Genomic DNA, 16,624 nt, shown 5'->3' with positions numbered 1-16,624 from the left:
GCTTGAACTAAAAACTGTACCTACCAATGTGATCAAGGGTCAGAAAAAGACAAATAGCTGGTGTTCCTGCCGCACGCATGTGGATTGTTTTTAAGCTCCCAGAGTAAGAGAATCAATATTTAAAATACAATAAAACCCAGAAACAACACACATTGGCATAAGACAACTGGCTCCTTCCGCTTGGTGGAACCAGTTAAAGTTACTACTTTCTGCTGGGGATAGGGTAGGGTGGCAAGAATATGAAGCAGAGGACCAAACCAGGCCAAGAAACAGTAGATAATCCAGTTTTGGAAGAGGAAGGTGCAGAAGTCCCCAATCTGCATTTCCCAGACATAATACCTTCCCAGATCAGGCCACTGGGTGCCAAGCAAGGGAGATTTCTGAAATCCCTGCCAATGGCCTGGAAGTCCCATCTAGTCACAGGAGCCAAAATTCTTCTTACGGTCATTTAACTATCAGTGAAAAAAAAAAATGCCACCACCTGGCACCAGACCACAGCCAGATTAGGATGGATTTTGACAGTGCAGGTAGAGGCTATTTTATTAATGTCATTATAACACAGCCCTACATTCTTTACAGAACTGACTCTATATTATGCATTTCTGACTGAATCAATTATTGGAATAGGACTAAACTTCCAAACCACCAGCTGCTACTAAAAACCTCTCTGAAAATAACTTGAGAACAGCCTTCCTCAAGTCTCCAATTTTGCAAAGCATGTTGGACAAAAGCTAAAAGTACGATTATTTAGGGTCATAAACTCTTTCTAGATATGAGTTTCTCTCCTGAATTCAACAAATTTTCCCAACATCACACCTACTAAAGACAGTCCAAGCCTTGGTTAATTTGACTAAATGTGAAAGGCTTCTTTTTTATCCCTTGTGAATGAGTTGTTTTGATGTTTATAACATGATTTCATTCTTAACACAAGCCTTTCATAAGCTTAGTGTGCAATATAATCATGTTTGGCTATATTACAAACCCTACATATTTGGAAACACTATTTTACACACATACACCCACACCCCACCACATTATTCTACTTGTACTAACAAAGCTTTTGGAAATATTTTTGCTCACTGCTGCAATACCAGCTTTAGAACAGGTAATCAAGTAACTGTTGGATGAATAAATGAATTAGCACTTTTACTTCAGCACACCTCCTCCTAGTAAGCTTTCTGAGGCCCCACCAGCAGCAGATGCTGGAGCCATGTTTGTACGGCCTGCAGAACCATGAGCCAATTAAACTTCTTTTCTTTATAAGTTACCTTGTCCCAGGTATTTCTTTATAGCAATATAAGAACAACCTGATCCAACTACTATCAAGTAATAAGCAGATTTCTACACTCAGGTAATTGTGTTGGAATGATTGTGTTTTTAGTTAGCTATGCTCTGAGTACTATTTTTTCATTTGACCACAAAGTCCTACAACCTAGCATTATGATTAAAACATATCACCTGTCAGCAGAATCATACTGAAACCAAAATATCTGGCAGAACGAGCTACATGCAATTGTCAGATAATTTTTCTGATTATTATCCAAGAAGATTTTGTGTTTAAACCCTGGTTCCTAAAATACTACTAATGTATTAGTTTACTTTCCTGATTTAGCATGGGAAACTATAAAGAATATATACTAATATAAGTGAGTACACTGATAAAAGCAAGTATTACAGATCTACCAAAAGATCATTATAAATATTCAATTTAGGATTATCTAGCCATAATAGGTTAGGAATATTGACACAGAGTATTCCCTTCAAAAATTATCTTTCTGACTAAATACCTAAAATAAACTTAATTTCCCTTTGATTTACATCTCTTCTAAACAATTTACAGGAAAAAAAAATAGTTTGTTGGGTTCCCACTACAACAGGCCTGGCTTACCTGCTGTTTTGCTTTCCCTGGTCAACCATAGTCCAAATATACTAATGGAAACTTCCAGAAATAAACAATTCATATGTTTTAAATTGCACACAGTTCTAAGTGGCACAGTGAAATCTTTCGTCGTTCCACTCTACCGCAACCTGGACATGAATCATCCCTTTGTCCAGCAACTAAACACTGTATGCACTTGCTCACTGATCACTTTGTAGCCATCTCAGTTATCAGATTGACTTGCAGTTTGGCAATAACAGTAATTATGCAGTTCGAGTAACCCTTATTTTACTTAATAACGGCCCCAAGTGCAAAGAAGAGTGATGCTGGCAATTTGAATATGTACAAAAAAAAAAAAAAGCCATAAAGTACTTCGAGTGAAAACATGAAAGTTCTTAAGAAGAAAAACTGTATGCTGAGGTTGCAAAAATCTACAGTAAGAAGGAATAGTCTGTACATGAAATTATGAATAAAGAAGAAGAAATTCATGCGTAGTATATACAAGGTTCAGCACTATCTGCCATTTCTGGCATCTACTGGGGGTCTTGGAATGTATTCCCTGTGGATAAGAGGGGCAGAAATAGTATTTTACTATTCTCTGTAAAGAGTAGGTCATGGAAAGTTTATTTTAAAAAAATATTATGGGAAATTGCTATATTTTCTGAAAGCACAGTAATAAATCCATAAGGCTTTTTCTCTGCGTAAATGAGTAGCACTCAGGTTTTGATCAACATTGAATAAATAAATCAAAGCTGAGTAAAGTTAAGTTGGAAGACACTGATGACATTCATTTAAGAGCCGAAGTCTCCAAATTATTCAATTAAAAATTAACCACATGATAGAATTTCGTATTAAACTTACAAATACTCTGGGAAGGGTACATTTTTAACAAACTTGATATGCCAATGACAGTTTGGGAGGAAAGTACTCAAATCCTTGACATCAGGTTAGTGTCCTAGGCTTCAAGAATGATTCATGATTCTAACATTTTTTTGGAGAGGGGAAAATCATGAACTTTTCTAGAAGGGTATGGGCACTCTCCCTCACCAAAACACATACACAGGCAAAGTTTTATACATAACTCAAGAAGCTTGTAGACCCCTAAAATCCACCAATGGACTTCGGGTTAGAAGCACCTGATACAGAACGCTGGACAACTGAGACACAATTATTATCTATTATGAGTAATGGATAATTCAGTAAGCATTAACTGTTACAATTTATTTTTGAATTTGGACAACTGAGACACAGAGAACAGCTAGAAGGATTTAAAGTCAGAGGATCGTGTAGCATTGTTGCATCTCCTATGCCATGTATATGCACACCTATGCCATGTAAATGGGTAACTCAATAGAGAGCCATCCTTTAAGAAATGTAAGCAACCGCTTATATCCAGTAAGCCTAGTGGGTCACACTTGAAGGAAAAAAAAACAAACCCAAAGCCAAAACCTACGTATTTGGAAACACTATTTTACAAACACACACATACACACACACACCCCATCACTATATTACTTCTACCTGTACTAACAAAACTTTTGGAAACACTTTTGCTCACTGCTGCAATACCAGCTTTAGAACAGGTATTTAAGTAACTGTTGGATGAATGAATTAGCAATTTTACTTAAGCACAACACCTCCTAGTAAACAAAACACTACTAATACGCCCATTATGACATTTAAAGTATTTTTAAAGGGCAATTTTTTCCAAAAGGAATTTAGACATTAACCTTTAATTACATTCCTTATCAATCTGAAGACAGTGACAAATATACTGTTTAGTTTTAAAATTAATATAGGTACACCTCAGAAACATAGGTTTGGTTCCCACAATAAAGCAAATATCACAGTTAAGTGAGCCACACAAATTTTTTGGTTTCCTAGTACACACACAAGTTATGTTTACACTATACTGTAGTCTTTTAAGTGTACAATAGATTTATATCTAAAAAAGTACAGGCCGGGCGCGGTGGCTCACACCTGTCATCCCAGCACTTTGGGAGGCTGAGATGGGCGGATCACAAGGTAAGGAGATTGACACCATCCTGACTAACACGGTGAAACCCCGTCTCTACTAAAAATACAAAAAAAAAATTAGCCGGGCGTGGTGGTGGGTGCCTGTAGTCCCAGCTACTCGGGAGGCTGAGGCAGGAGAATGGCATGAATCCGGGAGATGGAGCTTGCAATGAGCCAAGATTGTGCCACTGCACTCCAGCCTGGGTGACACAGTGAAACTCCGTCTCAAAAAAAAAAATAAAAGTACATAACTTAATTTTTAAAATACTTTATTGTTAAAGAAATGCTAGCAATCATCTAAGGCTTCAGAGAGTTTTAACCATTTTGTGGGTAAGGGTATTATCTTGATGCTGATGGCTGTTGACTGACGAGGATGAAGGCTGCAAAAGGCTGGGGAGGCTGTGGCAATTTCTTAAAACAAGACAATGATGAAGTTTGTCACACCAATTGACTCTTCCTTTCGCAAAAGATTTATCTGTAGCATGTGATGCTGTTTGCTAGCATTTTACCCACAGCAGAATTTTCAAAACTGCAGTCGGCTGGGCATGGTGGCTCAAGCCTATAACTACAATGTTTTGGGAGGCGAAGGCAGGATTACTTGAGCCCAGGAGTTCGAGATCAGTCTGGACAACATAGCGAGACCTCATCTCTACAAAAAGATTTTAAAAATTAGCTGAGTGTGGCAACGCAAGCCTGTAAGCCCAGCTACTTGGGAGGGTGAGGTGGGAGGATCACTTCACCACTTGATGGGAGGCGGAGGCTACAATGAGCTGAGATGGCACCAGTGCACTTAAGCCTGGGTAATAGCGAGACACAGTGAGCTGAGATCACGCCAGTGCACTTAAGCCTGGGTAACAGTGAGAAGAAAAACAAACAGCACACACATACACAAAAAACAAACCTGGACTCAGTCCTCTCAAACGCTGCTGCTGCTTTGTCAACAAAGTTTATGTGACACTCTGAATTCTTTGGTGTCACTGTCATTTAAAAAAATGTTTCTAGCATCTTCACCAGGAGTAGACTCCATCTCAAGAAACCACTTTCTTTGTTCATCCGTATGAAGCAACTCCTCATCCGTTCAAGTCTGATCTGAGATTGCAGCAATTCAGTTACATCTTCAGGATCTACTTTTAATTCTAGTTCTCTTGCTATTTCCACCACAATTGCAGTTACTTCTTTCAAGAAAGTCTTAAACTTCTCTAAGTCATCCATGAACGTTGTAATTGACTTCTTTTAACTTCTGTAACTATTAATATTTTGACCTCCTCCTGTGAATGACGAATGTTCTTAATGGCATCTTGAACAGTAAATCCTTTCCATAAAGTTTTCAATTTATTTTGCCCAGATCCATCAGAGGAATCACTATCTATGGCAGTTGTGGCCTTATAAAATGTATTTTTTAAATAAGACTCAAAAGTAAAAATTAGTCTTTGATCCATGGGCTGTAGGGTGCCTTTTGTCTTAGCGGGCATGAAACTATTAATCTCTCCTTACATCTTCATCAGAGCTCCTGCGTAAACAGGCACATCATAAACAAACAGTAGTATTTTGAATGGAATCTTTTCTTCTGAGCAATAGGTCTCAATAGTGGGCTTAAAATATTTAGTAAACCATGCTGTAAACAGATGTGCTGTCATCCATGCTTGTTTTTCCACTTAAGAGCACAGGCAAAGTACATTTAGCATAATTCTTAAAAATCCTAGGATTTTCAGGATGGTAAATAAGCACTGGCTTCACCTTAGAACCCCCAGCTGCACTGGCCCCTAACGAGAGAGTCAGCCTGTTCTTTGGAGCTTTGAAGCCAAGCATTGACTTCTCCTCTCTGGCTATGGACATCATGGATGGCATCTTCTTCCAATAAGGCTGTATCAACTACACTGAAAATTTGTTTAGTGTGGCCAACATCAATTATCTTATCTAGATCTTCTGGATAACTTGCCGCTGCTTCTTTATCAGCATGTGCTGCTTCATCTTGCACTTTTGTGCTGCTTCATCTTGCACTTTTGTGCTATGGAGATGGCTTCATTCGTTAAATGTCATGAAGTAACCTCTGCTAACTTCAAACTTTTTTCCTGCAGCTTCCTTACCTCTTTCAGCCTCGAAAGAATTAAAGAGAGTTAGGACCTTGCTCCAGATTAGACTCTGGCTTAAAGGAATGTTGTGGCTGATTTCAACTGTGGCTGCTTTGATCTTTTATCCAGCCCACTCAAACTTCTTCTGCATCAGCAATATGGCTGTTTTGCTTTCTTCTCATTCATGTGTTCATTGGAGTAGCACTTTAAATTTCCTTCAAGAACTTTTCCTTTACATTCACAACTTAGCTGACTGGCACAAGAGATCTAGCTTGCCACCTAAGTTTTCAGTATGCCTTCCTCACTAAGCTTAATCACTTCTAGCTTTTGATTTAAAGTAAGAGATTCTTCCTTTTTACTTGAACACTTAGAGGCCACTACACATAGGGTTATTAGTTGGCCTAATTTCAATATTGTTGTGTCTCAAGGAATAGAGAGGCCCAAGGAGATGGTGAGAGACAGGGGACTAGCCAGTCAGTAGCGCAGTCAGAACACACACATTTGCAGATTAAGTTCAGTTTTATATGGGTGCAGTTCACGACGCCCCAAAACAATTACAATGGTAATGCGACAATTACTGATCACAGTCCATCATAACAGATATAATAATGATGAAAAAGCTTGAAATATTTCAAGAATTACAGAGACACAAAGTGAGAACATGTTATTGGAAAAATGGCACTGATAGGTTTGTTTAATGCAGGGATGCCACAAACCTTCCATTTGTAAAAATACACAACATCTGTGAGCTTCAATAAAATTGGTGCACCTGTAATTTCTTCATTCAGAGTAATGGAGACAAATGAAAATAATGGCCCCACCTAAGAACCTTGGTAATTAACTCTTCCTAAACCAAAATGTCTTTTTCCAATGTCTTGTCACATATGGCTCTAGAACTCCAGTGCGTGCAGATCAGGTATTTATATAATCTTCCAGTATTCCTAGCTCTGTTGTTTCATGTCCTTAGACGAAAAAAATAAAAAATAAAAATAAATTTAAAAACCAAGTTCAGATTTGTCTACATACTAAGTAACAGGTGAGTCCTATGCATACCATTTAGGGATAACCAAGGGAGAAAAACTGGAAAATGAAGGATAAGCCTGTGTAATATTCAACTCCTCATAATACAAATGTTTTTACCATTTAAATGATAAACTACCTAGCAACAGGTGTTAAGAACCAACTCTGAGACTTCTTAGTCAAAATACCAAAATAAAAGTACAAAGAACCATTAGGGAAAACTAAAGGCTTTACTGATAGAATGTCAATCACCAAAAACATTTACATGTAATTTTCACAAACACACCTGCTGGACTGAGTAAAATACAGAGTATAGTTTAAGAAAACATATTTAAGAACTCTGAAGTCTTCAGTTAACTGTTCTCTTGCGTGTCAAGAAGACACAATTAACAGAGTGAAAAAAAAAAGCAACATATGGAATAGGAAAAAATATTTTAAAATCTTATCTCTGTTAAGGGGTTAATATCCAGAATATATAACGAACTCTTAGAACTCAACAGAAAAAAAATCAAATAACACAATTAAAAAATGGGCAAAGAATTGGAAAGACATTTCTCCAAAGATGATATACAAATGGCCGACAAGCACATGAAAGGATGTTCAACATGACTAATCATCAGAGAAATGCAAATCAAAACCTCAATGGGATAACACCTCACCTCAATGAGATAAACACACCTATTCGAATGGCGACTATAAAACAAACAAAGTAAGTGTTGGTGAAGGTATGGAGAAACTGGAACACTTGTGTACTGTTGGTGGGAATGTACAACAGTGCAACTGCATTGGAAAACAGTAGGCAGGTTTCTCAAAAAAATTAAGAATAGAACTATCATATGATCCAGCAATTCTACTTCTGGGTATATATACAAAAGAACTGAAAGCAGGGTCTCAAAAGGGATTATTTACACATTCATGCTCATAGCAGCACTGTCAACAATAGCCAGGAGGTGAAAGAACCCAAACATCCATCAAATGGATGAATGGATAAAAAAAATGTGGCATATACATACAATCAAATATTATTCAGCCTTAAAAAGGAAGGAAATCCTGTCACATGCCACAACAAGAAGGAACCCTGAGGACATTCTGCTAAGTGAAATAAGCCTGTCAAAAAAGACAAACACTGTATGATTCCACTTATATAAGGTATCTGAAGCAGTCAAATTCACAGAAACAAAACAGGATGATAGTTACCAGGAGCTGGGATAAGGTGGAAAGGGGGAGTTATTTTTTGACAGATACAGAGTTTCAGATTTGCAAAATGAAAAAGTTCTGCAGAACTGTTTCACAGTGTGAAAATACTTAACACTACCAAACTATAAACTTTAAAATGATGAAGATGGTACATTTTATGTTTTTTTTACCACAATAAAAAATTGAAAAATAAATTGTAAAAGTTAATGCTTACTGAATTATCCATGCCTCATAATAATAATTATGGGAATTATTAAAATAAATATACACACTATTGTAAACAAAACTAAAAAACCCAATATGCTAATGCACAAAGGCTTCTGAAAAGTAAATATTCTATATTCTACAAAAGTTAATATTGTTAAAAACATACAATCCTACTTACCTTGGCTTGTCTCTCTTTTCTCTTTGTCGTTCAAAATCTCGTCCTCTGTCCTTTCCATCTCTTGTTTTTTCTTCTATCCTGTCTTTTACTTTATATTTTTCTTTGTATTTTTTCCCCAGAGCGATATCTTCTGGTATAGGAGGGGGTGGACTAGGAGTACGTGGTCCTTTCTTTTTACTTTGGTTGGTTTTTGAATTTCTGAAGGTAACACAAAGCTATCATTAGAGGTTCAAATATGCCAAAAGGATATTTTTTAAAGCCTTCTTAAAAACAGCAGCGTTCCTTTATATTACTTGCCCTTTATTATTTTGTATACTACTAACCAATATCAAGAAGAAAAAAAAACTAACAGAAATGGCTGAAGAATTAATTTACTTGATACTTATTTTGTTAACACTGCTTATTATTATATAACTTTAAAGGGGCAGGTTTCTGAGAAAAGATAGAGGTGAAATAGGAAGACACTTTCAGAAAAGATGTTAATACAATGACTGTTTAAACTGTTTTTTTTTTAAGACAGAAAAGTAGACAAAGAAAGTAAAAATCACCTATAATTCTACTACTCAAAGAGAACTATTTTTAACATCTTGAATATTTACATACTTTTGCCATATATCTTACTTTCTCTGTCTATTCATTTAAAACTGGGTGTTCACATGCAAAAGAATGAAGCTGGACCTTTACATTGTACCAGATCAAAAATTAACTCAAAATAAAGACCTAAACATAAAAGCAAAAACTATAAAAATCCGAAAAGAAAATATAGAAGAAAAGCTTCATGACATTGGACTTGGCAATGATTTCTTGGCTATGACACCAAAGGCACAGGTAACAACACAGCAAAAATACACAAATGAGACTAAATCAAATTTTAAAACTTTTGCATGTCAAAGGACACGATCAACAAAGTGAAAAGGCAACTTATAGAATGGGAGAAAATATGTGCAAATCATATATATATATAGTCACAACTATTTTCTCTCATCATTGGAAATGGTAACTCTACGTGTGTGTGTGTGTGTGTGTGTGTGTGTGTGTCACATACATTCATGGGATATCCTATTACAATATTTTGCAAAATTTTAAAATACTGAACATAGACATAGTGTGAGCATCTTTCTGTAACAAAAAGTAGATTTAGGTTGGGCATGGTGTAATCCCATCACTTTGGGAGGCAGAGGAGGGGTGGATCACTTGAGGTCAGGAGTTCGAGACCAGCCTGGCCAACATGGTGAAACCCTATCTCTACTAAAAATACAAAAATTAGCCAGGCATGGTGGTGGGTGCCTGTAATCCCAGCTACTCCAGAGGCTGAGGCAGGAGAATCACTTGAACCCGGAAGAAAGAGGTTGCAGTGAGCCAAGATTGCGCCACTGCACTCTAGTCTGGGTGACAGAGTGAGACTCCAACTCAAAATAAAATTTTTTTTAAAAAAGCAGATTTAGGTAATCATTTTTATTGACTGTATAGAATTTCCTTGAATAGATGCTCCAAAACTTTTTAAAACAATTTCATAGTTTTTCAGGTGGCTTCCAGGTTTTCATCATTATTCAAAAAACACAATTACATCATGTACAAACGAAATATCAACCACTGTCAGTATATATTCATCATAAACTTCTGAATCTTATTTAAGAAATTTTTACCAACTCTGAGGTCACAAAGATGGTCTCCTAAAATTTTGTAATTTTGCCTTTCACATTTGTCTTTAATCTACTTGTAATTGATTTTGGGGTATAAATTTTGTTCTTTAAGTGCCTCTTTTTGGCAATTTAAGTAATTTTAAGTAAATGGTATAACTTTGATCCCATACACATTCAAAACTGGCTGTCTTTGCCTCTTACTTTAACAATAGTTCAATTGAATATAGCATTTTCATGTTAAAATCCTTTTACCTCAGAGCTCTAGTTAAAATATTTTGTAACATTTAACATTGCAGGTCAGAAGTCCAAAGAAAATCAAATTTTTTACTCTTCAGGTAAGCTGGTTTTTCTGTTGGCATGCTTATGAACATTATCCCTTGAAAATTACTCACTGGAAAAAGATTTTCACTAAGTCCAGGTATTTTCAGAAAATCTTTTCCAGCACTAAATGGACTGTTTCAATCTGAAACTTCAAACTTTTTACTCAATTTCTTCTATTTTCATTTCATAACTTTTCCTTATGACCCAAGTCTCTGTAGTTCTATTTATTACACAGTTACTGTATCTCTTGGATCTCTCCTCCATGTTAGATGTCTCTGTCATTTCCATTTTTCCTGCTTTTCCAGGATCTTAAATCTGTCTTTATATTCAGTAATTTTTAAAGTAGTACTCATTTTGCTAATTCTAAATTTGGCAATCTCGTTGTTCTGCTATTTTTTGATTTCTTTTTTTTTTTTGGAGACGGTGTCTCGCTCTGTTGCCCAGGCTGGAGTGCAGTGGCACAATCATGGCTCACTGCAGCCTCGACCCCCAGGGCTCAAGTGATCCTCATGCCTCAGCCCTCTGAGTAGCTAGGAGTACAGGTGCATACCACCACACCTGGCTAAATTTCGTATTGTTGTAGAGATAGGGTTTTATCACGTTATCCAGGCTGGTCTCAAAACTCTTGGGCTCAAGTGATCTGTCCACCTCAGACCACTGCATCTGTCCTATTCTATGATTTTCCATTTGAACTCTTTTCTCTTTTAAAATATTGTTGTTCAGGCTGGGCGACGTGACTCATACCTGTAATCCCAGCACTTTGAAAGGCCAAGGTGGGCGGATCGTGAGGCAGTCAGGAGTTCGAGACCAGCCTGACCAACATGGTGAAACCCCGCCTCTACTAAAAATACAAAAATTAGCCAGGTGTGGTGGCGCATGCCTGTAATCCCAGCTACTCAGGAGGCTGAGGGAGAAGAACTGCTTGAACCCAGGAGGCAGATGTTGCAGTGAGCTGACTGCACGCCAGCCTGGGTGACAGAGTGAGACTCTGTCTCAAAAAAAAAAAAAAAAGTTGTTCAACCTGGCACCAACCATATCAATAAACTGGCTCATCTGATCTTGTAGCCCCCACCAAGGAACTGACTCAGCACAAGAAGACAGCTTCGACTCCCTCTGATTTCATCTCTGACTTGACCAGTCAGCACTCCTGGCTCACTGGCTTCCCCCAGTCTCCCTGCGCCCCGCCACCAAGCTGTCCTCTAAAACTCTGATCCCCAAATGCTCAGGGGGACTGATTAATAAAACTCCAGTCTCCTGCAAAAATATAAAATAAAATAAAATAAAAATATAGTTGTTCAGTATTTTTCCCATAATCAACTGCTTTTGTCCTCTAAATACAATATCCTCACAAATTGCACTAAACTTATAAATGAATTTATAATTTAAGTTTGTTTCTGTTTACTGTATTAATGTTTCTGTGTAAGCCATCTGCTCAGAGTGTTCAGTCTGGTACTAGGTTTGCAAGTAGCCCTTTTCATACATCTGGTGAGTTTTCACTATCTACTAATCTCACTATCTACTGATATTTATAAATGAAGACCTAAGCCTAAAATCCTAGAACTTATTTCCTATCATGCTGAATTCTCAGAATTCTCAAGTCCCAAGAGTTCTTAGCTATATATATATATATATATATATATGAGATAGTATCTACCTCAAAATTGCTGGCAATATTTTAAAAGCACTTGACTCATAGTGAGCATTGAGAAAATGTAGCTCTCTTAGTCCTCATCCCTATGTCTTATTATCACTCATGGCGTTAACCATGTAAACAAGTAGGAAATTACTAAAATATGACGACTAAATCTAGTTTTCATCCTTGTCTTCTGCCAACTACTATATTAGCCACATATCTCATTGCATATTCATGAGATGACTCAATCTTCGTATGCACCCTAACAGATATGTGATAAATATCTGTATTTCTGGATACTTTTCTACTTTAAAGATAAAAACGGATCAATAATTGGCATCTGTATCAAAATTATCTTTTAAAATTTCATGATTAAACAACAAAGGAATTCTTGACACAAACTATTTTTACATTATCACCTGTGACAGAGACTAGCAGAGGGTTTACCAAACTTTTCTTCTGAGCACAGTGGTAAACCATACTATCTACACTTTCTTGAAATTAAGCATGGCCAAGTGACCAAGACCTGGCCAAAGGAACGTGAGTGGAAATGATATATACCACTTCCAGGCCCAAATTTCAAAGGGCTCTCATATGCCAGGCAATTGCAAACTATAGAGCTAAATAACTGCAATACTCAATTTCCGTTTTTCTTTGTACATCCCGTTCCTTGGTTTCCTTGAAAACCCAAGAAAGTGGAATCATGGTCAGAAGGAGCCTGGGTTACTCAATCTCCATATATAGGACAGCCATCTGTCAATCAGAAACACTCATTTTGACTTTACGTGAGAAATAACCTTCTGTTGTGTTAAACCACCGACATTTTGGGACTTGGCTATAATCACAACCTGGACTATTCTAATATACTTACTTAAGTACAGCATTTCTTCACATTACCATCAAAATTATATGTGATTAGAAAACACAATTACGTTACAGTGCTTTCCGACTGAAGAGGCCAAAACTGGTTTTGTGTATTCTGAAATCACCAAGATCTTCAACATTTAAAAGGTCAACTAATTGTTGTTTCAGTGGCACAGAGCCTACTTCTGACTTGTGGCAAACAGCCCACCTGTTTACTTTTATCAGTTTTTAATCTTTTCTCTCTCTCTTCAAAACTATTGTTTTAGATTAGCTTTTGACATACTTAATATTCTCTGTACAAAGAGCTATAAAGAAAAATTCACCTAATAAAAACTAAGATTAAAAGTGCAGATGGACAGAATAGGTAATATATTTATGATTTTAGATTATACCATATCTCATATATCAGGACAAATCTTACTATCAGACTATATCTCCAAATAAATGTCAAACAAAGAAAAATGCCAGATTTCAGGGAAAAGTGTAAGTTTTAATTTGTCAGTAATTATATCTTTCCATTCAATATGATAACCTAGTAAGACCACCAAGAAATTTGTTTACCTGATTATCACACCTCAGTTGGCTGACACTGGTTAAAATACTCCACTGAGTTTTAACTGAAATTCTAATCCTTACATGTGCTTAGTATGTTCTTAGTTGATAGTATGATCCAGCAATAAAATTAAAAGATGATTACTTGACACACTCTAGGAAATGTAAACTGCATAAATGTTATACTCCAAAAAAAAAAAAAAGAAAAGAAATGCTATACTCAATTCAATGTTTTCTTTGTATTTTTAATATACTGTTTTTCCAGGTCCTTTTGCTTTTATTATTAAATTAACGGTGCATCATAAAGTCAACAACATAGTAGAATATAAGAAATATAGTAATTAAACCAGTGTGAATGATTATTCATGACAAATATTTATAATAGGATGAGTTACTAATAAAGCAGCAAAAGAGATTGTATGTAAAAGATGAAACTAACCCTTTGTCTAAATAGTTATCAAAACTTTCTATGAAAAGATTAAATTTCAAATATTCTATAAACAGAACAGATAAGAAAAGGAAGAAAGGGTATTTCTAGTATGCAGTTTATTGGGGAAATGAATAGAATTGAGGGAAAGTTACATAGCTGGTTAGCCAAGAGGATAAGAGCAAGTGAAGTGGAGCGTATCACTCTCTGTTCATTCAACTTCTTCAATATACCTTTGCAATATTTACTCAATTGCATGAACAAAGGATAGGATCAACTCAACTTTACTGAGTGCCTTATTAAAATGCAAAGTTCTATGCCAAGTAGGCAATATGAGGGAGAGGATCAACTCAACTTTACTAAGTGCCTTATTACAATGCAAAGTTCTATGTCAAGTAGGCACTATGAGAAGACAAAACTATGAACAACCAAGATCCCAATCTTCAAGGAGCTTAAATTTAATAAAGGTTGTAAAACATAAGTCACAGCTGAAATATAATGCAACAGGCAATTATTATCAACATGGAGGTATAAGCAAAATCTGATAGGTACCTAAAGGGAACAGAACTTATGTTCCATAAAGAGAAATGGGAAAACTTAGAATTTGAGCTAGAGATTGAAGAATTGAGATAGAAGGGGGTAGATAGGAGGAAGCTGGACAAAAACTACTGACAAGAAAGAAAAGACCAAAGTGTAAATGTCATTCTAAGGAATCTGAATTTCATTCTACAGAATGAAAAACCACTGAGTTTTTCAATGGTATAATAAATTAATTGGAATTGTCCTTTTAAGGTTTCTCTGACAGCATCTACAAAATAAATGGGTTGAGGTAGCTGAATGAAAATGTTCATCTGTGTGGGTGGCGGGTAGAAACTACATAAAGTCAATATAGTTAGTAAGGTGATATAATTAGGCAAAAAGTTAAGTAGAGTCTGAAATAGGGTTAGTCTCTAGGAACTAGAAGGAGGGAGATAAATATGAGTTTCATTACAGGTTCAAATAGACAGGGCTTGTTAACTGATTAAATATTAGGTAGAAGATATTTTTAGTTCATTTTTTATAAGATAAAATTAGGGTATGGACTTTAATTAAAATAAAATATAAATAGTTCAGAGTGACCTTAAATGAAAATGTATCTTCTCCTTATTCTTAGTCCCTGAATATAATCATTTCTATTTTTACTTCTTCAACTGGCTTCTACAGTAATTCTAAGTTATAAAGAATTCAATCTCTTGATAATATATACTGAGAGACAAAAATTTTTTGTGTATAATTTGTAGCAGTTTAAAAATCGGAAACAACATAAATGTTCCATAGAAAAGCAGACAAATTTATAATATAAATACTAAGATGAATGAACTAAGGTTATATGTATCAATATAGATAAACATAAAAAATGTTGAGTGAAAAAGCAATGTGCAGAAGGTTATGATATATCCCTATTACAATAGATGAAAGCAATACTATACATTGCAAAACACATATTAGTTAAAGTATAAACTCATGCACAAGTATCATAAACACCAGATTTAAGAGAGGAACAGGAAATGTATCTTTTATTTTTATTTCTTAAAAAATAAAAAGCTCTGAAGCATATGTGGATGTTACACAGATGTTTGTTTTATTGTTCTCTATAATTGTCTTTTTAATTGAAACATTTCAAATTTCTTTTTAGAACAAAAAAGCTTACATTAAATATAAAATGTACTAAAAGTACCCTTTTATAACCTACTAATTCTTTTTAGTATCACTTCAGAAAAAGCTATTTTCTTGATACTATTTATCACCCTACTGACCTCTGCTGGTCCAACAGGGGAGAAGATACTGCAGATGTCTTCCTATCTTTCTTGCTAGCTGAAGACGACTTCGGGCTTGATTTTCGCTTCGGAGATTTGCTAGACTTTCTTAGAGAAGGTGACGGGGACAATTTTGATCTAACCACTTCTGGTGAAACCTTTAAAAAAATTCAGTAAGTCAATTCAGAAATTCCTCCACTTATGGTACAACAAGGCTTACAGTATTTTAGAATCACGCCAAACTTCAGATTAAAATTAAATATTATTGCTGGGTGCAGTGGTTCACACCTGTAATCCCAGTTTCTCGAGAGACTGAGGTGAAAGGACTGCTTGAGGTGAGGGGTTTGAGATAAGTCTGGGTAACATAAAAAAAACCCTATCTCTTATACAAAAAAAAAAAAAAACAAAAAGCCAAGCATGGAAGATGCCTATGGTCTCAGCTATTAGGGAGGCTGAGATGGGAGGATCCCTTGAGCCCAGGAGTTCAAGGCTGCAGTGAGTGCCACTGCACTCCAGCCTGGGTAACAGAGAAAGATCTCATCCCTACAAAAAAAGTTTGAAATAAAAATAAAAATAATAAAATTATAATAACCACTATCTGTTGATATTAGTCTGACTCCTGAATCCATGATTTTAAGCAATATAACTGTCCTAACATATACCAGTTTCAATAAAGTAAATTAAAATCATAAAATTTCAAAATCTCCTCAGAAAAATCATAAATTATATTTAAATTAACTGTATCTTCACTTTTTAGAAAAGAAACAAGGCATTCTAGAAACAGCATGGGCCTGAAACAGACATAGGTAGATTCAAACC

At 35.8% G+C, this 16,624-nt stretch overlaps 1 protein-coding gene across 25 annotated transcripts in view; it reads right to left on the bottom strand.

Moving 5' to 3' along the window:
* The window catches only part of ZC3H13 (zinc finger CCCH-type containing 13), a 97,285-nt gene that overhangs the window by 39,663 nt on the left and 40,998 nt on the right, over positions 1–16,624 (bottom strand). For all 25 annotated transcript variants that reach the window (XM_004054477.5, XM_055359599.2, XM_055359607.2 and 22 more), the window contains 2 exons: positions 15,806–15,963; positions 8,570–8,767 (listed from right to left, as the gene is read on the bottom strand). In XM_004054477.5, coding sequence (XP_004054525.3) covers positions 8,570–8,767; positions 15,806–15,963 — 356 coding nt within the window. The remainder of the gene's footprint in view (positions 1–8,569; positions 8,768–15,805; positions 15,964–16,624) is intronic.

The sequence above is a fragment of the Gorilla gorilla genome, chromosome 14 (genome assembly GCF_029281585.2).
Source record: "Gorilla gorilla gorilla isolate KB3781 chromosome 14, NHGRI_mGorGor1-v2.1_pri, whole genome shotgun sequence".
Lineage (NCBI taxonomy): Eukaryota > Metazoa > Chordata > Mammalia > Primates > Hominidae > Gorilla > Gorilla gorilla.
This window is presented reverse-complemented; position numbering and strand designations above follow the sequence as displayed.